Below are 26,711 nucleotides of genomic sequence, written 5' to 3' on the forward strand. Positions count from 1 at the left end.
ATATATATATATATATATATATATGTGTGTGTAACAAGAAATTGCATTATTGAACTTTGTTCAGATTACTTTTCAGGCCAGAGAGATGTTTCTTTTGCACCCTGAAATATCTACTTTAAAAGGTCCCAACACCAACATTTTATGTCCAACCTTGCATTATTATTTACTGTGAAATCATTGAAATTCGCTGGCATGAAATTTCACGCAAACGTGAAAAAAGACTGTTTCGCGCGGGCTTTAATTCGCGCATTTTCAATTTATATATGAAAAAATAAATTAAACAAGAGGACCATGATGGTCCTGAATCGCTCACCTATCCCCACATGACTCAGTGTTGAACTGAGTATGACGTCGTTATTTCTATTATTTGACATAGTGACCTAGTTTTTGAGCACGTGACCTAGATATCATCAAGATAAAAAATTCTGACCAATTTTCATGAAAATCCATTGAAAAATATGGCCTCTAGAGAGGTCACAAGGTTTTTCTATTATTTGACCTAATGACCTAGTTTTTGAAGGCATGTGACCCACTTTTAAACTTGACCTAGATATCATCAAGATGCACATTCTCACAAATTTTCATGAAGATCTTGTAAAAAATATGGCCTCTAGAGAGGTCACAAGGTTTTTCTATTTTTCGATCTACTGACCTAGTTTTTGACCGCACATGACCCAGTTATGAACCTGACCTAGATATCATCAAACTGAACATTCTCAACAATTTTCATGAAGATCCATTGAGAAATATGGCCTCTAGAGAGGTCACAAGGTTTTTCTATTTTTTGACCTACTGACCTAGTATTTGACCCCACATGACCCAGTTTCGAACCTGACCTAGATATCATCAAGGTGAACATTCTGACCAATATTCATGAAGATCTCATGAAAAATATGGCCTCTAGTAAGGTCACAAGGTTTTTCTATTTTTAGATCTACTGACCTAGTTTTTGACCCCACGTGACCCAGTTTCGAACCTGACCTAGATATCATCAAGGTGAACATTCTGACCAACATCCATGAAGATCTCATGAAAAATATGGCCTCTAGAGAGGTCACAAGGTTTTTCTATTTTTAGATCTACTGACCTAGTTTTTAACCCCATGTGACCCAGTTTCGAAATTAACCTAGATATCATCAAGGTATACATTCTGACCAATTTTCATGAAGATCCATTGAAAAATATGATCTCTAGAGAGGTCACAAGGTTTTTCTATTTTTAGACCTACTGACCTAGTTTTTGACCGCACGTGACCCAGTTTCGAACTTGACCTAGATATCATCAAGGTGAACATTCTGACCAATTTTCATGTAGATCCATAGAGAAATATGGCCTCTAGAGAGGTCACAAGGTTTTTCTATTTTTAGACCTACTGACCTAGTTTTTAATCCCACATGACCCAGTTTCAAACTTGACCTAGATATCATCAAGATGAACATTCTGACCAATATTCATGAAGATCTCATGAAAAATATGGCCTCTAGAGAGGTCACAAGGTTTTTCTATTTTTAGACCTACTGACCTAGTTTTTGACCCCACGTGACCCAGTTTCGAACTTGACCTAGATATCATCAAGGTGAACATTCTGACCAATATATATGAAGATTTCATGAAAAATATGGCCTCTAGAGAGGTCACAAGGTTTTTCTATTTTTAGATCTACTGACCTAGTTTTTAACCCCACGTGACCCAGTTTCGAACTTGACCTAGATATCATCGAGGTGAACATTCTGAACAACTTTCATGAAGATCCATTGAGAAATATGGCCTCTAGAGAGGTCACAAGGTTTTACTATTTTTAGACCTAATGACCTAGTTTTTGACCCCACGTGACCCAGTTTCGAACTTGACCTAGATATCATCAAGGTGAACATTCTGACCAATTTTCATGAAGATCTTGTGATATATATGGCCTCTAGAGAGGTCACAAGGTTTTTCTATTTTTAGACCTACTGACCTAGTTTTTGAAGGCACGTGACCCAGTTTCGAACTTGACCTAGATATCATCAAGATGAACATTCTGACCAACTTTCATAAAGATCCCATGAAAAATGTGACCTCTAGAGTGGTCACAAGCAAAAGTTTACGGACACACGGATGGACGACGGACACCGCGCGATCACAAAAGCTCACCTTGTCACTTTGTGACAGGTGAGCTAAAAATAATAGCGCGGTCTTATATTTGCGCATCGGTTCTAGCGCGAAATACGCGAAAATTCGTCCTACGCGAATAAAAATGATTTCACAGTATACAATACTGCTTCAACTACTATTATGTAAAATGAAACAAGTAAGTTCTAAAAATATCACAACATAGGTGCTTGTTGCCTACACCTATAGAATTTTTTAGAAAAATATCATTTCCTCAAGAAATATTTGAATAAGGGCAATTTTGCACTGAATGCCATACATTCATGTTAATTTACAAAGCAGTAGAACCCTAAACATTATCATAGGTCATTTTTTAGCTCACCTGAGCACGAAGTGTTCAAAGGTGAGCTTTAGTGATTGCCCTGTGTCCGTCGTCGTCCATCTGTCATCAATAATTTGACTGTTAACACTCTAGAGGTCACATTTTTGGCCCAATCTTAATGAAACTTGGTCAGAATGTTACCCTCAATAAAATCTTGGACGAGTTCGATATTGGGTCATCTGGGATCAAAAACTAGGACACCAGGTCAAATCAAAGGAAAAGCTTGTTAACACTCTAGAGGTCACAATTTTGGCCCATTCTTAATGAAACATGGTCAGAATGTTACCCTCAATAAAATCTTGGACGAGTTTGATATTGGGTCATCTGGGGTCAAAAACTAGGTCACCAGGTCAAATCAAAGGAAAAACTTGTTAACATTCTAGAGGTCACATTTTTGGCCCAATCTTAATGAAACTTGGTCAGAATGTTACCCTTAATAAAATCTAGGACGAGTTCGATATTGGGTAATCTGGGGTCAAAAATTAGGTCTCCAGGTCAAATCAAAGGAAAAGCTTGTTAACACTCTAGAGGTCACAATTTTGGCCCACTCTTAATAAAACTTGATCAGAGTATTATCCTCAATAAAGTATTGGACAAGTTCGATATTGGGTCATCTGGGGTCAAAAACTAGGTCACCAGGTCAAATCAAAGGAAAAGCTTGTTAACACTGTAGAGGCCGCATTTATGACTGTATCTTCATGAAACTTGGTCAGAATGTTAATATTGATGATCTTAAACCCCCAACAGGAATATAAAAGGGAGGCAATGGCGGATGGGTTGTTTCCCTTACATTTTGAACATTTTTCAGTTCAGTGATGGTTTTTTATGAATTTTAACTTTAATCAGAAATAAAAAAATTTTTTTAAAATTTGCACATATACTTTAGCCTATTCTTATTCCTTTGTGAGTTATAAAATGACATTTTATTGGAAAAAAGGTGCCTTTGAGTAAAAAAATATTGCACTGACAGTTAGAATAATTAATGATCATGTGATCTGTGTTTGTAAACAGTAGCACATGGTATAGAGCAAAATGTAAACACAAGCACAAATCATGCAAAACTTACCAGTTTTAAGAGACAGCAAATTTTGTAAATCCATCTGATTAGTCAAAAGACATAAAATTCCATTTATACACTTCACATTATTCCAGTATATTGTATTACGTACATTATGATGTAACATTATTTTTGCAAGGCATTTATTCTTTATAGGATATATTATAGTAAGAACATAATCCTTTTCATTTTGCAGTATATATGTGTACAGATGTGAATAATATGAAAATATATTATAGTTATTTACACTATTACATATACATGTATTAGTACAGGAATGTCCAGTATATGGTACTCCTACAGGGTTTGGATATCGTGAGCGTACAAGTTCAAGAACACAGTCTGGCATTATTTCACGTTGTACCCTTACAATGTCAACACTTAGATTGTCTTTTTTCATAACCTTTGCCTTGCTTAATAATTATTTTTACTGCGCCAAGCATTACGACGATCCAGGTTTGACAAAAAAAATTTAGAGCGGATTTTTCTTGCAATCCCTATTTTTTTTCATGAGGTGCTTTTCCCTTCCCCAGCCATGCTTGTTCATTTGTTGTCACACAGGGCAGATAAAAACACTCCTTACACATTCCTTCATCATCGGTATCATCATCCGATTCATCATATCATTTTCCTGAGAACTGGACATTCCTTGTGCACTGTTGTCTGCTCTATTTTTTTTGATGACCTTGAGCTAATTCACCACTGTTTTCACCTAACTCTCTTGATTGGTGTCTTTCAATAAATTCCAAGTTATTATGATTAAATAGTGCTTCAGTTGTTAATTTTTGTTCCTCAGTTACCAAAACTGATATACATTTTTTTTCTGGTTTTCCATTTTAATTTCACAATGAAAGCCTAAAGAATGCCAACCCGCCACCTTTTTTCTGGACATACTTCAAGGATTCCAAGTTAGGGGGATGTTACCTGTCGTAGACAGATTTTTTTGTACATTAAACAGGGTCTGAAGTGCAATTTGTGCATTATACATTATTCTACTAAAGTTTTATTAAGTTTCTCTGTCAGAAATCTAAACATGAATCTGCAATTTTAGTGTGTTCATTTTATTCTTTAGTTTGATTGCCCCTTCTGAAGAAATAAACTCAACCTTAGAAAACTGGTTCACTTGGTCAAGGATAAGGAAGGGCTATCCATTTAGGCCAAATAAACTTGTTTCCTCTTTATTTGATAATAACAATAACTAGTAGTGGAAGTCTACATTCATTATATCAGAAAATAACAATAACATGGTATATAATTTAGCATCACTTCCAGTAAAAATATTATAAACTATCAATATTTTGCATTTCTTTTGTAGAACATCTGATTACCATTTATGAACACATATACACTGAGAAACAAACTGTAAATTTACTGTTACACTGCAGCTTCTGCCTCAGATCTTATCTAGATCTATCCATACTGTACTGTAATACCAGATGTTTACTTGCTATTTATTACTAATTGGTGCTGCTAAGTCAAAGATTAAAACCATATTATGCAATGGTTCATAAACTGGTCAAATTAGTTTACAGGGAGCTTGAATGGTGCATAAGATTTAAGAAATAATGATAATAAAATCTGTTAAAATGATAACATTAAAAATAATTATATTGTTAAATTTTGCTGTTTCATAAACAACCTAAACATCAATATAAACCCCTATTTCAAACTGGGCTCTACAATTCAAGGTAAAACATGCTTGTGTTTACATCTTAGTTATAAATAGATAACCTCCACTGATTCAGCTGATAAGCACTGCCTACTTTATAGCTCATTTACATCCGATAGTCTGATCGGATGTTGGGGCTTTAAGGTTCAGTTTGAATCTGGGTCATGTAGGATCAAAAACTAGGTCACCAGGTCAAATCAAAGGAAAAATTAGTTTACACTGCAGAGGCCACATTTATGACCATATCTTAATGAAACTTGGTCAAAATGTTAATCTTGATGATCTATAGCTCAAGTTCAAATCTGGGTTAAGTGGGGTCAAAAACTAGGTCACCAGGTCAAATCAAAGGAAAAGCTTGTTAACACTCTAGAGGCCATATTTGTGACTGTATCTTCATGAAACTTAGTCAGAATGTTAAACTTGATGATCTTTAGGTCAAGTTCAGATCTGGGTCATGTCGGGTCAAGAACTAGGTCACCAGGTCAAATCAAAGGAAAAGCTAGTTAACATTTTAGAGGCCACATTTATGACCATATCTTAATGAAACTTGGTCAGAATGTTAATCTTGATGATCTTTAGGTCAAGTTAAAATCTGGGTCAGGTGGGGTCAAAAACTAGGTCACTAGGTCATATCAAAGGAAAAGCTTGTTAACACTGTAGAGGCCACATTTATGACTATATCTTCATGAAACTTAGTCAGAATGTTAAACTTGATGATCTTTAGGTCAAGTTCGAATCTGGGTCATGTCAGGTCAAAAACTAGGTCAGGGGGTCAAATCAAAGGAATAGCTAGTTCACACTTTAGAGGCCACATTTATGACCATATCTTAATGAAACTTGGTCAGAATGTTAATCTTGATGATCTTTAGGTCAATAGGTCAGGTGAGCGATACAGGGCCTTCATGGCCCTCTTGTCATTAAACAGTACGGGCCTTTCTTAATGTCTTTTACTTCTCAGTAAAATAATACAGCTGTTTGCTTGGACCAGAATGAACTTTCTTTACACCATTTAGTAATTTTGACTCAACTTGCTGTCCTTTTCATTTTACAGTTAGTAAGCATAAAATGCAACACACTGTACATTTCTGTAAGACTTTAATAAGTTAAAATAAAATGCAACAAACTTTGTGTTAATAACTACACTGCTGTATTGTCTTACACAAACGGAGGATTAACACTATCAAAGTATATCTCAGCCATTCAGTGCATGCTGCATGTATCATTCTCCCTAAAATCATTCTTTTAAATTTCCTGTAAAGGAATATCAGTTTCTAGTCAACAATTTTAGCTTTCATAATAAAGTCACTTGCACTTTACATGAAATAATTTCAAGCATGCGCTACACTGTTCAAGAAATTATCTGTTGGGAACAAACATCTCAAATCAGTGAACCAGTCCATGAAATTGATATGAAATTAGTTTCTACAATCTTCTCCCAGTATCTGCTAATATTTCAAAGTAAGAAATTGACACAGAACCTATGCTATCGTTTTTCATTATATTCAGCTATTCTTTGATTCATAGGATTTTCAGGAGATTTCATCCAGTCTTTTTTCAACATTTGTTTTAATTGTGATAGTCTCATATTTGGATTTTCCTGTTTTAATTGCGGCAGATTATCCTCTTCATATTTTTGATAAGCTGCTTTCATTCTTTTCTCAGGATGACGTTCCAGTTCAGCTTCTTTAACACTGAAAAATAAATTACAATTGACAATTAATTTACTCTGTACAGAATGATATTTAACCATTTTGGCAAAAATCTAGTACATGTAGTTGCATTGGCAACAAATGGATATGGTAGTTTTCTTTACCCCTTTCCTTTTTAATTTTTCAAAGCAAATTCTTTGGATATTTTTGTCTTTATTTTAAAACCTTGTTTACAACAATTTGTTAGGAAAATGAGATATTGTTTTCCTGGATAGCTATACATTGAGAGATGAAGCTTCCATCCAAATAGCACAACTGTCAAGAAATTCGTGATAGTTAGTCCCAGATGAATATAATGTACTAGTTATTAAGAAACATTTTACTATAAAAAAAAAACAACAACATGTTTTTCGTTAAAACACGACATTTCTGACATCACGTCACATTCTGGCGCATTACAGGGGCCATAAATACTACCATATTTGATCTACCAGAACTATTTCATATTAAAGGCATTTCACAATCAAAACCATATAAAAGAACAGTATTACATTTAATTGGCACACTTCGAATCAGAAGTTTAGTTTAGGGTGCAAAATTATTCATTAGACTACACACTACTTAACTATTCCACAAGATGTGTAACTGCTTCACTATGCTATAATCTTACTTAAAAAATATGTCGACCTACTATTTGGCACCATACATACATCAAGAAATAGTGCTTTCCTACTTCAATATATGTTTACACAGCAAAGGATATATGCCAGGCATTGTCTGCAAGATAATTTCACAAAAGTGTAACTAGTGTGAATTATTTCATCCCGCATTTAACCTCTTTGTTGCGTTCAAATATATTAAAAACATATTATTTCTTAATTATACTACGCATATAAAGCTCAGTGTCTCTCAATAGTATTTCAATTCATGTGTAACAATGTATCAAATTTAGCCTGTATTCATGGACAATGTAGTAGCCAGCAAAGAGAGCAACACAATCTGGCTGCTTAAGGCAGGTGATTGCTTAAGGCAAGATGAAAACACAACAAAAAGTAAATTTGGGAAGTTATCTCACTGGCAAGAGGCTGTTTAACAAAATGGCCATTGTGGCACTATGTCGCTTAACTAGAGGGCCATTGTGGCACTCAGTCACTCACATGAAATTAACAATTAGACCTTGAACGTATGCCTGAATCATGAATGGTAACAACTCTATTTAGTATCAACTAGACATAGGACACTGGTGCACCCACTTCCAGTCAATGTACACTGTTTCGTGACTCTTGATGAAATATTATTTTTAAGATATATGCAACACAACTTTTAAGCACTTAATGTGTATTTTTCACTAAGTCAAGGACCATAACTCTGGTCTGGCTTAGTGAAATCCCAAACAGAACACCAGATTCACAACTTCACATGCTATTTAACAATCCTCTAATGTTTTATGGCTCTTTATCAATAACTTCTTGAGGTACATGCAACAGAAACTTGTATGCATTTTCCACATATTTTTTGAGAAACAAGGGCCATAACTTTGGTCTGACCAATAAAATCCCAAACAAAACCAAAGGTGCACAACTTCACATGCTGAATAATATTCTTATTACATTTCATGACCCTAGATTAAATGTTAAAAGATATGTGCGATACAATCTTAATACCCATTTTATGCATATTTTTTACTAAGTCATGGGCCATGGTTTGGCTGAGTGAAATCTCTTAACAAAAAAAAAAAGATGCACAACTTCACATGCTGAATAATATTCCTATTATGTTTCATAATCCTAGGTCAAATACTTTTTGAGATACACGAGACACAAACTTTTAGACCCTTTCTATGCATATTTTGACTAAGTCAAGAGCCATAACTCTTGTGTGGCTGAGTGAAATCCCAATTAAAACATCAGGTGCACAATATCTCCTGCTGAATAACAATCCTGTGGGGTTTGATGACTAGGTCAAATAATTTTTGAGATATGCCAACACAAAGTGCAACTCTCATAAGTGAAAAACATGAAACAGGTCAAGTGCCCCCATTTGAACAAATCTGTGAGGTCCTGACAAGGATGTTAAGGAAAAAATTTAATGAAGATCGATCCTCCCCACGACGGCCTTTCCTGATCACTATCATCCTTTTCCTTTGACCAACTGACCCCAAAAACAATAGGGATTATCTACTGACCACATTTAATCATCTTATGAAGTTTCACGCCTGTAGGTCAAAGCGTTCTTCAGTTATTGATCGGAAACTGCTTTCAGTCTCAAGGTCACTGCGACCTTGACCTCTGATCTATTAACCCCAAAAACATTAGGGGTCATCTACTGACCACACGCAATCCTATGAAGTTCAAAGCCAGTAAGTTAAAGCATTCTTCAGTTATTGATTGGAAACCGTTTTCAGCTTCAAGGTCACTGCGACCTTGAGCTTTGACCACCTGACCCCATAAACAACAGGGTTCCTCTAATTAGTATAAAGTTAAGCCTTAGCATTCTTCACTTATCAATCAGAAATGGTCAAACAAGAAAGGGGCAGTCTGACTACTATATGCCTCCCCATTTGCGGGCATAAAAATCATTTTAAGATATTTCTATCTTTAACTAAAGTGTCTCCTTAAAGACGACATATGCTATATTTGAAGAAATATACCAGAGGACTTTATCCAAAAGCTACTGACCAAGTCTGATGAAGATTCATCAAGCAGTTCATCAGATGAAGTTGTTTAAAGTTTCTTTCTATTTTTAGCTCTAAAGGCCTCTAAAAGGGGCAAAGTGACCCCATTTGAACAAATCTGAGAGAACATCTTATGTTGCTATGTACCAAGTTTGATGAAGATCCATGGGGGGGGGGGGGGGGGGGGGGGGGTTCATGCGAAGAAGTCGTTCAAATGTTGTTGTTTTTCTATTTTTAGCTCTAGAAGCCACAAAAAGGAGCTGGGTGCATTCATTGAACAAAAAATATTAAGAGATGACCTTACAATGATGGTACAGACCAAATTTCATGTAGATCTATCAAGAGGTTCAAGGGAAGAATTTGTTTAAAGGTTTTCTGTTTAACAGCCAAGCGCCATCATTTGAACATATCAGAGAACAACTTATTATGCTACAATTAAAGTCTGATGAAGATCCATCAAGCTGTTCATGAGAAGTTCTTTAATGGTTTTTCTTTTTTAGTCCTAGTAGACACTAAAACAGACCAAGCACCCCCATGTGAATAGACTTAGAAGGAGACTTTACAGTGATGCTACAGACCAAGCTTGATGAAGATCGATCCAGCAGTTCAAGGGAAGAAGTCATTTAAAGGGTTTTCTATCTCTAGTGCCTTCATTTGTTCAAATTTTAAGGAGGACTTTGTAAGGATGTTAAATGTTTGTCAAACAGGCCATGTTTGGTGTAATTCTGGCCAGTTGTTCCTGAGATGTTCATGTAAATTGCTAATGAGTCTGATGGATGCCAGACCATCCACCTATACTAACAGCTCACTCTGAAGGTTCAGTTCAGGTAAGCTAATAAAGGCGACTGCTAAGGTAGGTCCAACTATGCAGGAAAATTGTGGCACAAGTCCAAAAGCAGGATAAACTCAGACTCAAATCCCTGGCCTGATCAACGAGCTATCTTATTACTTCTCAACAACATTTATACTAAAACTTACCAGTTCATGTCAGTAACAACTTATTATTCCCCACATGTAAATACCAATGACTCAACACATTTTCTTGCCAATGGATAAAACTTTGTATTTTCCAAATTCTTTCAGCTTAACAAGCATGGGCGGGCTGCAAAACAATTACTTAAAACCATGTATACCTTAACACAGCAATGGCATCTTCTACAGATCTTGCTTCATGTCCTTCAGCTTCTAGTCTGTTTACATTTTCTTCTAGAGGTACCTCATGATGTAACTGTGATGCTTCTTTTTCATCAGCTATAATAAATGGGAAGACAGAACATGCTTCAAGTTCTGTTTAATCACCAATGATTACTAAACCACCATCATCAGCTTTGAAAACTTATAGACAGTAAACAAGAACTAAACTACAAACATATTCATAATATCTATGTTCGTATTTGAATTACGCCAGTGAAATATTCCTACTCCAGTGAAAACTAAAACTTCAGTTTTAAGTTCAGAATTCCAACAGACTGGCCAGTGGCAACCTACTGAAATTCATACCAGTCATAAAATGTACTTGTTTGTACTTTGTTAAACACATATGCCCTCCTTGATGCCCTGTCAGAGGTAGGTGTGCATGTAATTTTGTGTGCTGACCAAATAACTTCAAAAACATCAGGCATCATCTACTGCTTACAGTCAACCATGGTAGAAAGATTGACAGCCAAAAAGTTCTTTGATTAAAGAGCTGAAACCATTTTCAATGTTGATGTCACTATGACCTTGACCTTTGACATACTGACCTCCAAAGGATTAGCAGTCATCTACTGACTACAGACAATCATCTTATAAAGTTTGATGACTGAAGGCCAAAGCTGTCTTTAAATATTATTCAGTCTCAAGGTCACTATGACACTGACCTTTCAACTACTGACCCTAAAACAGTAGGAGTAATCTACTGACCATATGCAATTATCAAGTGAAGTTTGACAGCTATAGGCAGCCAAAGCATTCTTTAGTTACTGAGCAGATACTGTTTTCAGTCTCAAGGTAACTGTGAGCTTGACCTTTCACCTACTGACCCCCAAAAAATAGGGGTCATCTACTGTCAATAGGCAATCATCCTATGATGTATGATTACAGTAGACTGAAGCCTTCTTTAGTTATTGAGCTGAAACCATTTTCAGTCTCAAGGTAACTGTGACCTTGACCTTTGACCTACTGATCCCAAAACAACAATGGTAAATCTATAAACCACAGACAATCATTTAATGAAACTTGACAAATGTAGGCCAAAGCATTCTTAAGTTACTGAGCAGACACTGTTTTCAGTCTCAAGGTAACTGTGACCTTGACCTTTGACCTACTGATCCCAAAACAACAATGGTAAATCTATAGACCACAGACAATCATTTAATGAAACTTGACAAACGAGGCCAAAGCATTGTAAAGTTATTGAGTGGAAACTGTTTTCAATCAAGAGGTCACTGTGATGTCATCTACTGACTGCAGTCAATGATCCTATGAAGTATGATAACTGAAGGACAAAGCATTCTTAAGTTATTAAACTTACTAAACAGAACCATTTTCAGTCTCAAAGTTATTGTGACCTTGACTTTTGGCCTACTGACCCCAGAAACAACTGAGGCCATCTTCTAATCACAGGGTATCATACTATGAAGTCTGACAATTATAGGCCAAAGCGTTCTTTAGTTATTAAGCAGAAACCATTTTTAGTCTCAAGATCTCTGTGACCTTGGCCTCCGACCTACCAAAACCCAAAAATAACAGGTGTCATCTACTGACCACAGACAGTTATCTGACCACAGACAATAATCCTATGAAGTATGATGACTACTGGCCAAAGCATTTTTTGGTTCATGGGACTACATTTTTAAGTTCAAGGCTGCTGTGAACTTGACATTTCACTTACTGACCAAAAGAGGTCATCTACTGACCATGGCAATCATCTTATGAAGTTTGACCTTTGTGAGAAAAAGAATTCTCTCTGGTCATTGTTCAGAAACCTAAACTGACATTGAGCAAAACAATATACCCCCTCTAGCATAATCAAGTAAAATGAAAAGAGAAAGAACTGACTGACCTGCTGCTGCTTCCTGTCTCAACTGCTCCTGCTGTGCTGCAATTTGAGCACGTGATAATTTCTGTGCTGCTTTAGGTTTTGGTGCCTTTATACTTTCCATTTCTTCTTCTGCCATTTTTGCAAGCTCTTTTTTATGTTCTAATAGTTCCAGTCTCTTCTTTTCTTTATCTTCCTACAAGATATGACTTTACTCAATAACTTTACTACTTGTATGAAGTCCTTTTTAATGCATGAAATAAAATGGAAGTTGTGTTTAAGTAAACAAGAGCACTGCCTACGGGTGCCATCGCTCATCTGCAAGTCCTGGCCCTGTGTTCACAAAACATTTTTCAGTCTCAGCTGAGCTTGAGTTTGAAATTTTAATATCGATTTTTCTAAAATTTCAAGGTTAAATTCCAACTGAGACTGACCATCAATACTTAATAGACACTTGAAAATAGTTATTAACTTAAAATTTAGTTTTTAACATGCTATTTAGATATAAATGACAAATAAAGTTTCATTATCAAACTCAGCTGCGACTGAAAATGTTTTGTGAACACGGGGCCTGGTCAGTATGTAAGGGCCATAATTTTGACAAAATGCATATCAGAGTTATGGTTTTGGGCCTACACAGTCACCTAATGATGACAAACAAGTGTGAAAAGTTTCAAAGCTGTAGCTCTTATGGTTTTTGAGAAAAGGTGGACCTAAACAACATTTTTTACCAACACCAACAATCAAGTGACAACAATACCTCGTAGATTTTTTTCAAAAATCTGCCTTTAAATCAGACAAGCTAAAAATCTAGTGAAACATATACAAGAAACCGTACTTTTTACCACTGCCAGCTGATATAGTTACTAATATTGTTTCTGCTTAAACTTTAAGTTGAAGGACAGTTCGTGCGCACTGAATCATTGCTTCTAACCATATTTACTCAACTACATGTACAAGGCAAACTTCAATGAGAAGGTGGGCCTGAACTAAGGCAGACTGCTCAAAAAACAAGGAGCAGCGTTCAATAAATGCTTGATGCCCCCGGTGGCATCCTTGTTGATACAAAGCAACCCAAGTCCAAAACGATGTCAAGTTCAAGGTCAAGGTCAAACTGAGGTCAGGTGACGTCTGAAGATGAGGAATGGTCACAGGTTACATCTGCATTAGTATCAAGTCATTCTAGTTAGGGGTATTGATGCTAGACGACACGGTCCGATTTGGTTAACCTCGAACGGACGGACAATCACTATATGCCTCCCGCATCAGTAGATGCTGGGGCATAAAAATTACGCATGCAGCGCTGATCCGTGTTAGCAAGCACTCTGGATTATAGAAGACTGGCTGTTAACAATGCCCGAAATAATAATGTCCCACACACGACAGATAACCAAAACCAGCCAAAGAATGGACAAACCTTGCGCTGTTGTTTCTTAGCAACATGTTTATCATTATCCTCCCAATACGCATCTTCTATTTCCTTTTGTTTCTTGGATTGAATCTCTGCCTGCTGAGCTGACCGTCTCTCCTTAGCAGCTGCAGCTTTTGTATTCTCTCCCTTGAATTTTTTAGGCATGACTGAATCTGTAAGGTACAGAACTAAATAGTGTAATAATTTTGCATGAATCAAATGGAAAAGAAAGTGAGTGTGTTCTTTTCTCAGTTCATCAATATTTTGAACTGAAGTTACTCACAGCATAAGGGTTTAATCCAACCAATTTATGAACAACAAAATTATAATGTCATTTTCCTAAATCTTGTAAAACCTATTGTTTACATTATATAGTTATATAAAAGAATGTTCTGTAAGAAAAATCATATCCCATAATACTTTTCTCACAGAACTTTATTATTTTGTGTAACTATAATGGTATAACAACAGATTTTACGAGATTGTAAAGTTTTAGTACCAGGGTAATAGAGGGGCCTTGTGGGAGGGTTGGTGTCCAGGTCACATGCAGAGTGCATGTGATCCAAAAAATTAAAATGACTCAATCTTGTTTTTTAAAAAAACATCTACAAAAATGATCAAATGTAATTGCATAGATCATAAACATGCCATCCTGTCTCATGGTGTAGCGCAAACAGGCAATGCTGACTGACAATATGTGGCTTTCGATGACAAGCTGGTGACTCCGACAACTAATATCGCTCTCTGGATTTATCAAATGTCAAACCTTGTGTATTTGCAGGTGTTTGTAAACAATTAATTATGGAGTTATAACTTGCGTCCAAGCTGCAGAAACTGCATCCGGTGAACCCACGCTTCATTTAACACGCGCATACTAGGATCAATTATGCATACTGGGATGCCGAATTTGGCGTTTCCGAGAAACCTTGTTGATCTTGATATTCAAAAATAATCATGGGCTTTAAACTTTGCATGACGTCATCAGTTTCTAACAAGAGTCAGTGCTCGGATGTTGCAGTCTGACACTGGTTAGGTAAACCAATGGGTTACGACATAAATTAATGGACACAACCATCAGAAAATGGAACAAGGAGCTGCGTTCAATAAATGCTTGATGCCCCCGGTGGCATCCTTGTCGATACAAAGCAACCTAAGTCCAAACGAGGTCAAGTTCAAGGTCAAGGTCAAACTGAGGTCAGGTGACGTCTGAAGATGAGGAATGGTCACAGGTTACATCTGCATTAGTATCAAGTCATTCTAGTAAGGGGTATTGATGCTAGACGACACGGTCCGATTTGGTTTACCTTGTATGGATGGACGAACGAACGGACGGACAGGACAATCACCATATGCCTCCCGCATCAGTAGATGCCAGGGGCATAAAAAAACAACGTCAGTTAAGTTACAGCAGCCAGAAGTAATCAGAAAGAACAACTTACGTGGAGGGACCAAAGTTACACATGTTCATACTCTTTTTCATATATCAGTCATCAGTATATAAGTCATTTTATAATACTAGACACATTCGTTATCCTGCAACGTATATCAATCACAGTGGACTGGGATGAACCAAACTAACATTCAACAGTGCAAAAATTTTGGTGTGCACCTATATCTCCATGACATCATAGCCTAAAGTTGAAGGTATGCATTGTTTTTGAAAAACGTTACATGTAAATGTTAGAAGTTTACAAAGTTGTAGGCATTGTATTTTATTATTATATGCACAAATGGTATACATGTATACATGTCCCGTATCTGTTCTGTATGCGTGATTTTTTCAAAGGCTCCGATTCTAGGATTACGAAAGGTCCATATTCCTAGACAACCCTATGAGAATAGACTAGGATTAAGGAAGTATTTAAGAGGCATCAAATATATGTTAGGACATGCATAAATGATGTTGTAAACTTAATTATTTCACTTAAATTAGCAATTTTTCATGCATGTCCTAACATATATGTGATGCCTCTTAAATACTTCCGTAATCCTAGCTATCCTAATAGGGTTGTCTAGGATTACGGAACTGCCGTAATCCTAAACTCCGATTCTAGGGCAATTGGACTCGCCTGTGCGTCGGCGTCCCGAACTTTCGTAATCCTAGAATCGGAGGTTAGGATTACGGCAATGCGACCTTTTATGTATGTACCACTTTGACACCTAATGAACCGCCTATATATTATATAGTAACTGTATCTCAGTGTAGCACTGTGAATTGGTGATACAGTCAAACCTGTCTATAAAGACCATCCGTCGGAGAGCCAAAATGTGGTTTTTATTGGGAGGTGGTCTTTATTCACAGGTTAAAACACACTGTAAATGTTAAAATGGGAAACAGCACATGTGGTCTTTCGAGCCAGGTGGTCTCTGTTCAGAGGTGGTCTTTAACACAGGGTTGACTGTAATTACCTGTGAAAACAGTTTTGACACATTCTTATTACGGTGCCATAATCCTAGCCACTGCCTTATTCAAAACAAGCGTAACAAATTGCCAGGTAAGAAGCATATATTAATCAGGTCGGAGACTTCCCCTGGATTGTGAGACAGTCTCTAGATCTAAACACTGTCTCTCGTTTGAAAGACAAAATGTCTTTCTATCGAAAGACTGTATTTAGCTCAAGTGTTGAAAAACATGAAATCATTATTAAAACAATCATTCCATTACAGTCGCATTATTTATTCATTGAAACAACTTGTTATTTCAAGTAAACTTTACAAGAAACACACTGTCATAGAAGTTTGCTTTAGCATTATTATGCCTCTTTCTCGTAATTCCGAGCCTTCTCATTGATCTGAGCCTTTGGAAAATTTGCACTTGCAGCTATTTCCTGTTTCTAGATTTTATGTATGTTGTAAAAAATCATATGACAGATAAACAAAAGTAAAAAGAAAATAGAATACTTGCATTAAAATAGAAATATACACAACAGAAAATTTTGGCACAAAATTTGCTTATCTAAAATCATTGGGGTAATATATAACTTTCTTACAGAAAACAGAAAGCACTTATTTTAATTAAAACTTTTTTGTCCGCTAACACAATAATATATCTGTTCTTAATTTTAACAAAGAACTTTTTCAAAAAAGCCTTAATTTTTCAGAGCTAGTACAAATGATTGCAAGTCTCGGTTTTAACGAGAAAGAATTTGGCTGTTTCAGAGGGTTAGGGTCATCATGTGAAAGCCTAGATTATTCATTTACAAAAATCCTTAGAATTTTTCTTCATGGGGATTTTATAAGTTTAGATGTTGGAGTACCAAACTATAGCAAAAACTCTTTTGAAACTTAAATCTTCTACTGACCAGCACTGAAAAACCGGCTTAGGGGCTCGGAATAACGTGAAAAGGGCATATGCTTATAAACAAAATTCCCAAATAATATTGATTTTGACAATTTGATAAAACAAATTAAGATAATTTTCTATATATGAAATAAATTTGCGCATTCTAAAAGGAGAGTTTTAATTACTCTTTCATTGATTTTCATTGCTTAAGCTAATTTGAGTCTTTTGATCGAAAGACACAGTTTTGTCTTTTGAACGAGAGACAATGTTTAGATCGAGAGAATGTCTCTCAATCCAGAGGAAGTCTCAGACTCTGACCTGCTAATTACCAGACCTCTATTCTCTGGGTCTTGTTAACAGACCCCTAGCTGTTATGTCATTTACTTGTCAGGATAAACCAAGTTAGGGTTCGAGACCCAATATGAATAACACTCTTAAGGTTAATACATTTTAATCTACATGATACAAGTGCAACTACAATACTGAAATACTTGACAATGAAACATGCCTATTATATAACACAGTAACAATAACTCAATGTCCTAATAATGTTGCTGATACAGTGCTTTAGGGTATAGCGGATAGCTAACTAATTTTTCCTGCATTCCAATTCGAAGAAATGACAATAATACTTTTTTTTCGGTCACACATTAAACCGGAATCCACCTAAAAACCGGAATACACCGGAATACACTTTCCATAACCGGAATACACCTGTATTTTTTAAGTTAAAGGTATTTTTGAAGGTTTTTTGATATAATTCAATCATATATATCATAAATAATTAACATACGAAAGGAAAATAAAATACGTTTACGCAAAATGATTTTATACGAGATTGAAGTTTGGCGACCGCGCGGGAAATTTCCATAACCGAAATACACCCGTATTTTATTAATAAATGGTATTTTTGTAGGTTTTTTTGCAGAAATCATTCGTGTATAATATAAATAATAAGTTTACAAAAGGAAAATAAAATACTTTAACGCAAAACGATTTTAAACGAGATTTGAATTTGGCGAGCGCACGGGAAGTTTCCGTAACATAAATGCACTCGTCCTTTTTAAAAAAATAAATAGTATTCTCTTAAATAAACACTTTTTATCATTTTTTGTAAGTTGTAGAACCATGTTCAATCAGATTAAATATGAATGAATATTTGAGAGAAGTTTATTAAAAGTTAATTCTGTATACGAGATTATAACTTTACGATCTTACGGAAATGTTTTACGCTTACGTCGCTATATCCGACTAGATATCGGAATGTTGATTATTAAAATTTACTTAATTGTTTCTTCAAATAATAAGAAAATAATTTAGGATAAAAAAATATCAATATCCGATTTTAAATGAATCATAAACAAAACACGGGTCCCGACATAAACCGCGCGGATCGGAAAGGGCTTAACATTATCGGAAAGGGCATGTCACATGTTTATTATCGAAACTTATTTAATTGTTTCTTCATATTTCATTTAGCAAATAAAAAAGAAAATAAACTATGAATGATAAAATAGCAATTTTTTATTTTTAAATGAATTATAGACAAAATACGAGTGGCATAAACCGCGCTGATCGGAAAGGACATAACATGATCAGAAAGGGCATGTCACATGTTTATAATTGGAAATTATTTAATTATTTCTTCATATTTCGCATTTCGTTTAACAAATAAAAAAGAAAATTAATTAAGAAAAAATATCAATATTCAATTTTTAAATGAATTATACACAAAACACGTGTCAGTGCATAAACTGCGCTGATCGGAAAGAACCGGCCGTATGTTTATTTTTGGAACTAATTGAATTATTTCTTCATGTTTAGTTTGATAATCTAAGAAGAAAATAAATTACGAAAAATCAGTTTTCAAAAGAATTATATTATGTTTAATATATAAATATAAAAACGTTTACTGCGCTTATTTCCAAAGCACAATTAATAACCTTTGAATATATGCAGCGTAACAAACACGTGCCTCTGATTAGTCCTGAGTTTGATTGGATTATCACACCTATTGATTATATCAATTAATCAGTATATTTGTAAGCACACACATGCGACATGTGACAAATAATGTCTGACAAGGTAAGTGCAGTTAAATATGATAAGCTTTTATTTAATTTCATACTTGTCGTTATAATTGCAAATTGAAAAATTGAAGAAAAACAGGTACATTCAGTATATTTTTTTTATTTGGATTGGCTGGAATTTACCCGGAAATCGTAAAGATACAAAACATCATGCCGGTAATTTTCCATTCCACGAGCACGTGCGACCTATCGTAATATCTAATTTACATCGCTTGACGTTACTTTTGTTAATCAACACACGTGTACAAAAAAAAAAAACGCGAGTAGGGCATTCATTTTTTAATATTATCGCTTCAAGTTGTCAACATCGCTTAAGAAGTAATACAATTTAAATTCTTTAACGATTTTAATAAGATATCGACAGTAATGTAGGGAAAATTCTATAAAAAACGGTCGAATTTTTACATAATTATTTGTAAAACATCAAACAGCGCGATCTTAATTACTTATTTCTTTCTAAAAGTAAATAAATGATACATACTATGGACATAAAATTCAGACTTTTGACCAGAAAGTACAAAGAACAGAATAAAAAAATCTTGAATAATGAAAAAGCGGCAGCAATTTAAATAAATGGAGTAAAACGATATTCGGCAAACAGATTTCTGTTAGTGTGGCATAATAGGTTACGTGACCTCGTGAACGTAAATAAAAAATGTGGTTTTAAATAAAGCAATATGATGTCGTTGCGGTTTTAAATGCATCTTTGTACATGTATATTTTTGACATCACACTTTACTTTTAATATATTCTTCTTAAACAATAATGTAAATTCCTTGAGGGCAAATAGGTCATAGAGGTAGGATATCCGCTATTATCGTTTGACACATTTACCTGTCTGTTTATGCACATTCGCTTTTAATAACAAATTAAAGAAGCTCATATGGTTACACTATATTTCATAAAGGAATATCATATTATAGCATAAAAAGACTATTTTGAAATAATTTGAACCAAAAAAATCGAAACTTGAAAGAAATTTACCAACCTAAGTTAAAATCTAACAAAATTATGGCGATTGTGGTTCATCCACGAGTGCGCAAATTTCCCGTGCGCTCAACAAATTTGCAACCTCGTATAAAACGTAATGCGCATTTTAATTTCCTTTTGTAAATTAATTATATATTTTAGATATGATTGAATTCTATCATAAACCCTAAAAATACGATTTATTTAAGAAATACGGGTGTACATTAGAGAATTTTAAGGCATGGAAATTCATTTACGAACACGCAAATTTCCAGTGCCGTCGCCGATTTTCAATCATGTACAAAACGTAATGCGCAAAAGTATTTTAATTTCATTTTGAAAATTAATTATTTATGATACATATTTTTGAATTCCGTCATAAACCACTTCAAAAATAGCATTTGTTGAAGAAATACGGGTGTATTTCGGTTATGGTAATTTCCCGCGCGGTCGCCGAATTTCAATCTCTTATAAAATCGTTTTGCGTGAACGTATTGTATTTTCCTTTGGTATGTTGATTATTTATGATATATATGATTGAATTATATCAAAAAACCTTCAAAAATACCTTTAATTAAAAAAATACAGGTGTATTCCGGTTATAGAAAGTGTATTCCGGTGTATTCCAGTTTTTAGGTGGATTCCGGTTTAATGTGTGACCCCTTTTTTTTTAGTATATCAGACAGAAAACATCTATTCTTCTTAAAACAGTCAGCTTTTCATAGAAATTCATGTGTTTTTTCTCTCCACGCCATTGTTTACATATGAGCTGATTTAGGGTGTACAGGATAGCTTTGGTCATTTTTTACATTATTAGTTTAAAATCCACATCTTAACAAACTTTCCAAGACTTCTTTACTATATATCAGAATAATAATGTATTCTCTTTTCAAAAACATTCAGCTTTTTAAATTTCTATCAAATACTTTTCATTCACTGATATTTACATATGCATTGATTTAGTGGGTCACACATTAAACCGGAATCCACCTAAAAACCGGAATACACTTTGCATAACCGGAATACACCTGTATTTTTTAATTTAAAGGTATTTTTGAAGTGTTTTTGATATAATTCAATCATATTTATCATATATAATTAACATACGAAAGGAAAATAAAATACGTTCACGCAAAATGATTTTATACGAGATTGAAATTCGGCGACAGCGCTGGAAATTTCCATAACCGAAATACATCCGTATTTTATTAGTAAATGGTATTTTGTAGTGTTTTTTTTTTTCAGAAATCATTCGTATTTAATATAAATAATAAGTTTACAAAAGGAAAATAAAATACTTAACACAAAACGATTTATACGAGATTGAAATTTGGACGCCGCTCTGGAATTACCATAACCGAAATACACCCGTATTTCTTCAACAAATGGTATTTTGAAGTGGTTTATGACTGAATTCAAACATATTTATCATAGTAATTATTTTCGAAAGGATATAAAATACTTTTGCGCATTACATCTTGTCACGATTGAAATCGGCGTGCGCACTGAAAATTGCGCATTCGTGAATGAATTTCAATGTCCTAAAATTCTGTAATATACACCCGTATTCTTAAATCAATCGTATTTTTAGGGTTTAGACTGAATTAATCATATCTAAATGAATAATTAATTTATAAAAGCAAATTAAAACGCGCAAACGTTTTATACGAGGTTGAAAATTTGTTGAGCGCACGGGAAATTTGCGCACTCTTGGATGAACCACAATCGCCATAATTTGTTAGCTTTCAACTTAGGTAGGTAAATTTCTTTAAAGTTTCAATTTTTTAGTTCAAATTATTTCAAAATATCTTTTATGCTAATATGATATTCCTCCATCTTTATTTACTGAACTTTAATAATAACCAATATGAAATATACTTTTAATCTTATTGTTATCATTCTGTTAAAAGTACCATATAATTGTTTATACGAACAGGCATGTTATTCGAGTGTCACCTGTCAATCAACAAGTTGAGCATGTTGAGTGGACACTGATTGCTATAGTATCAATCAAAATATTTAAAGAAGTTAAAGATGTTTTTACGGCTTTTCGTTGTCAAAATAATCTGTCGTCGAGGAATATGCTTCATTCAATAATATGATATATTAACCATAGACAAAATATTTGGTGACAGTTACGTTACACGCCTGGAAAATCATACAGAGGGCAATATGCATTAATATATAAATGCGCCTTCTATGGTATATCTGGAATGTCAACTCGTAAAAAAATTAGGCCAATGTATGATTAAATCTGCATTCATCGCTGTTTTAGTAAAACACTGAATAAGTGTTGATACGTTTAAGTATATGTATATGGCTGTATAAGCTTTTCGTGTGCAAAAATTAAAAATTATACTGAATGTACCTGTTTTCTTCAATTTTTCAATTGCAATAATATCGACAGTTAAATGAAATTAAATAAAAGTTTATCATATTTAATTGCACTTCCCTCGTTAGACATTATTTGTCACATGTCACTTGTGTTGCTTTCAAATATACTGATTAATTGATTATCAATAGGTGTGATATCCAATCAAACTCTATCGGACTAATCAGTGACACGGTTGTTACGCCGCATATATTTAAAGGATGTTATAATTGTGCTATGGCAATGAACGCAGTAAACGTTTGTATTTATATATTAAACTGATATAATTCTTTGAAAACTGATTTTCAAAATATATTTCTTCTTAACATGTTAAATTATCAGATTAATTCTGAGGAAATAATTCAATTAGTTCAATAATAAACATATGGCCGGTCCTTTCGATCAGCGCGGCTTACGCGCTGACATGTGTTTTGTGTATAATTCATTTAAAAATCGAATATTGATACTGTTTTCTGAATTTATTTTCTTTTTTATTTGTTATACGAAATCTGAAGAAACAATTAAATAATTTCCAATAATAAACACGTGACATGCCCCTTCCGATCATGTTATGTCCTTTCCGATCAGCGCGGTTTATGCCACTCGTATTTTGTATATATTCATTTAAATCGAAAATTGCTATTTTATAATTCCTAATTTATTTTCTCTTTTATTTGTTAAATGAAATATGAAGAACAATTAATAATTTTAAATAATCAACAATGACAGCCCTTTCCGATCATGTAAGCCCTTTCCGATCAGCGCGGTTATGTCATGACCGTATTTTGTCTTTAATTCATTTATAAATTGAATTCGATATTTTTTTATCATAAGTTATTTCTTTTTTTCATTTTTTAAATGAAATGTGAAGAAACTATTATTAATTTCCATAATCAACATTCCGGTATCTATAGTCAGAGCGACGTAAGCGTGCAACATTTCCGTAAGCTCGCCGGATTTCAATCTCGCATAAAATCGTTTTGCGTTAAAGTATTTCATTTTCCTTTTGTAAACTAATTATTTTATATTATACTCGAATGTCTTCTGCAATAGCCCCTACAAAAATACCATTTATTATTGAAATACGGGTGTATTTCGGTTATGGAAATGTCCGGCGCAGACGCCGAACTTCAATCTCGTATAAAATTATTTTGCGTGAACGTATTTTATTTTCCTTTCGTATATTAATTATATATGATAAATATGATTGAATTATATCAAAAACACTTCAAAAATACCTTTAAATTAAAAAATACAGGTGTATTCCGGTTATGCAAAGTGTATTCCGGTGTATTCCGGTTTTTAGGTGGATTCCGGTTTAATGTGTGACCGGATTTAGTCTATAGTGGATAGCTTTATTTTACATTTGATGACATATGAAAAATAACACAACAAGCAAATATTTAAAATGTATGTCAGAATGTCTGTTTGCATGCCAGTAAAAGAATGATATGAACGAGTGCAGTCACTGAGTCAGCGAAAATCGAGCCCAGCTACTGTAAATTCAGCTTAGCTTGAAAAGAAGGCCAACAAATTATCCATCACCTCTATATATTTCAAAAAACTAAGAATACTCACAGCTGGCTTTTCAATAAGTCAAGATTTTTTTCTGTGACACAGACATCGAACAATACAAGAACAATTTTCACAAAATCGTGCAACTGTCAATATGCCGGAAGTTAAAATGACGTGCTTGATTGCAATTTTATATCTTAAAGCATTGATTACCTAAAATTGGCTAAAAGCTGTAACTGGTAATAAATCTCTCTCTCTCTCTCTCTCTCTCTGTAATCTGTCTAACTAATAATGTCAAAAGTCAAAAGATGTTAAAGGTGTCCAAAAATTACTGTCAACCCTAAAAACTGACAAAGCTTGTGGCTCTGGTGGTTTAAAACCAATTGTCCTTAAAATTTGTGTGTCCAAATTGCCCCACTAGTTACCAAGTTATTTAAAAATCCCTTGACACTGGTACCATGCCAGCTGACTGGTCTAAAGCAAACCTTACTCCTCTTTTTAAAAAGGGGGATAAAGCACTTCCAGGTCCAGAACTTACAGGTCAACAATATTCTTTATGACTTACAGCACGGTTTTAGGGGAAAAGGTCATGCGAAACACAGCTCATAGAACTAGTTGAAGATCTGTCAAGAAACCTAATCCAAGGTCACCAAACAGACTTAGTACGTACTGTTAGACTTCTCGAAAGTGTTCGATAAGGTCAACCACCTGAAACCTTTCTTTAAACTTCACCAACATGGCGTCTAGGGCAACACTTTGTAATGGGTCAAATCCTTCCTGATAGGCCGGCGCCAGTCAGCCTTAGTTGATGAGAAAACTTCTAATGAAGTCCCATTAGCAAGGTTCTGTTTTAGGCCCTCTTCTCTTCTTATTATATATAAATGACCTGACTGAAAATATAGCTTCACAGGTCCGGTTATTTGCTGACGACACTATTGTTTACATCACATCAAAAACTCTTATCATTAAGTATCCTTCAACAAGACTTTAACAGATTACAGGTCTGGGAGAGCAAATGGGACATGGAGTTTAACCCATCAAAATGCACAGTGATTAATATCACTAGGTCAAAAACCTATGTAGGTCCAAATACTCACTCCATGGCCAAATCCTTGAAACAAGAAGTGATGCAAAATATCTTGGAGTCACTATATCTCCTCAGACCTTAACTGGGACAAACATGTTAATCAGGTCACCTCCAAATCAAGTCAAACTAGTAACTTCCTGAAAAGGAACACCCCCACTAAAAACCCAAAAGTAAAAGAGTTTGCTTACAAAACTCTAGTCAGACCCAAACTTGAATACTCCAGCTCTGTTTGGAGTCCATATATCAAACAAAACATCCATAAAATTGAAATGGGTGGACGGATTAGCTCAATGGTTTGCACACTGGCTTTCCAATCCTGAGGTCTGGGGTTCGATCCCCGACAGATGCCTCGGGAATTTTCTGAAACGCTTTTCAGTGTTTCCCACCCAACTAGAGGTGTACTGGTCAGAAACCCAGACAATCCTTGCGTGTATCGGTGCATACACTGGGCACGTTAAAGAACCAAGGGGTCTATTCAAAAAGAGCAAGGGTCTGGTACCCGGATTCCCTTGTATCTGAATAACTGTCTCTTCTACTAGTCTGCATCTGTCAGACACCTGTATATATGCACGTAGAGTGCACTTGTAAATAATAGCACTTAGTGAGCACAGTTCATATAAAAATACCTCCCCGGAAATTACCTGTACAATACAATACAATGGTTCAGCACAGAGCCGCGCGATGGGTTTCAAACGATTACCCCACATACAGCAGTGTCTCCCAAATGGTAAATAAACTGGGTAGGCGTTCGCTTGAAGACAGAAGATCAGATGCCAAGCTATTAATGTTCTACAACATTGTAATTGGACTGGTTGCAGTGTCCATGCCCCCTTATGTTATACCCATACCCGCTTCACAAGACACATGCACCCCTTGTTTTACAAGCAAATCATTACACCATGTAATTATTACAAATTCTCCTTCTTCCCAGCTACTATAGTTCTATGGAGCTCTCTTCCAGCCGAGGATGTGCAGGTCCCTACCCTGGAACAATTCAGACATGGAGTGACCAAATGTTCTCACGCGATATAATGTGAAGAATGCTGTTTTTAATCTCTTTTAACTGTTTATACTCCTCTTTTTAATAACACTGTCGTCTTGATTTTTAAAACACTTCGCAAATACATTAACTAGTATTTCTTTTACCCTCCTGTACATTTCTTCTTTTAATCTCTCGCACAGACGCGCACCTGCACGTAATACTCGGAAAGAGGACGTGGGTGGTGGCAGTATAAATAGATAGATAGATAGAACTGATCTATCTAATCTATCATCCATTCATCCATCCAATTATAAATCAAACCATCCACGAAAATAGGAAGGAGAAAACAGGGTAAAATGCAGCCAAGCAAAATAATAGCAGATTCGGTTTGATTGAGTTGTGTCTGTTCGTGTACGGTAATGGACAATGCAACACCGAACGTCCCCATCACCGGCTCACCAT

The 26,711-nt window shown here is 34.9% G+C and overlaps 1 protein-coding gene across 1 annotated transcript; it reads right to left on the reverse strand.

The window, feature by feature from the left end:
- Window positions 1-6,277: 6,277 nt before the first annotated feature.
- LOC123566072 (coiled-coil domain-containing protein 124-like) lies at window positions 6,278-24,358 on the reverse strand. The gene is made up of 5 exons (XM_045359903.2): window positions 24,244-24,358; window positions 13,959-14,125; window positions 12,566-12,737; window positions 10,656-10,773; window positions 6,278-6,890 (listed from the first exon to the last, which is right to left on the reverse strand). Exons 2-5 carry the CDS (start codon window positions 14,115-14,117, stop codon window positions 6,683-6,685), a joined length of 657 nt encoding a protein of 218 aa, XP_045215838.1. The 5' UTR covers window positions 14,118-14,125; window positions 24,244-24,358; the 3' UTR covers window positions 6,278-6,682.
- Window positions 24,359-26,711: the final 2,353 nt, after the last annotated feature.

Source organism: Mercenaria mercenaria, chromosome 8, assembly GCF_021730395.1.
Source record: "Mercenaria mercenaria strain notata chromosome 8, MADL_Memer_1, whole genome shotgun sequence".
In the NCBI taxonomy this organism is placed as follows: domain Eukaryota; kingdom Metazoa; phylum Mollusca; class Bivalvia; order Venerida; family Veneridae; genus Mercenaria; species Mercenaria mercenaria.

Excerpts from the sequence above, each read along its gene's own strand:
- LOC123566072 (XM_045359903.2), bottom strand. The coding sequence starts at position 14,117 with ATGCCTAAAAAATTCAAGGGAGAGAATACAAAAGCTGCAGCTGCTAAG. Across the intron at positions 12,738-13,958 it reads CTAAGAAACAACAGCGCAAG|GAAGATAAAGAAAAGAAGAG; the intron begins GTTTGTCCATTC and ends CATATCTTGTAG. Across the intron at positions 6,891-10,655 it reads GATGCCATTGCTGTGTTAAG|TGTTAAAGAAGCTGAACTGG; the intron begins GTATACATGGTT and ends TTTATTTTTCAG.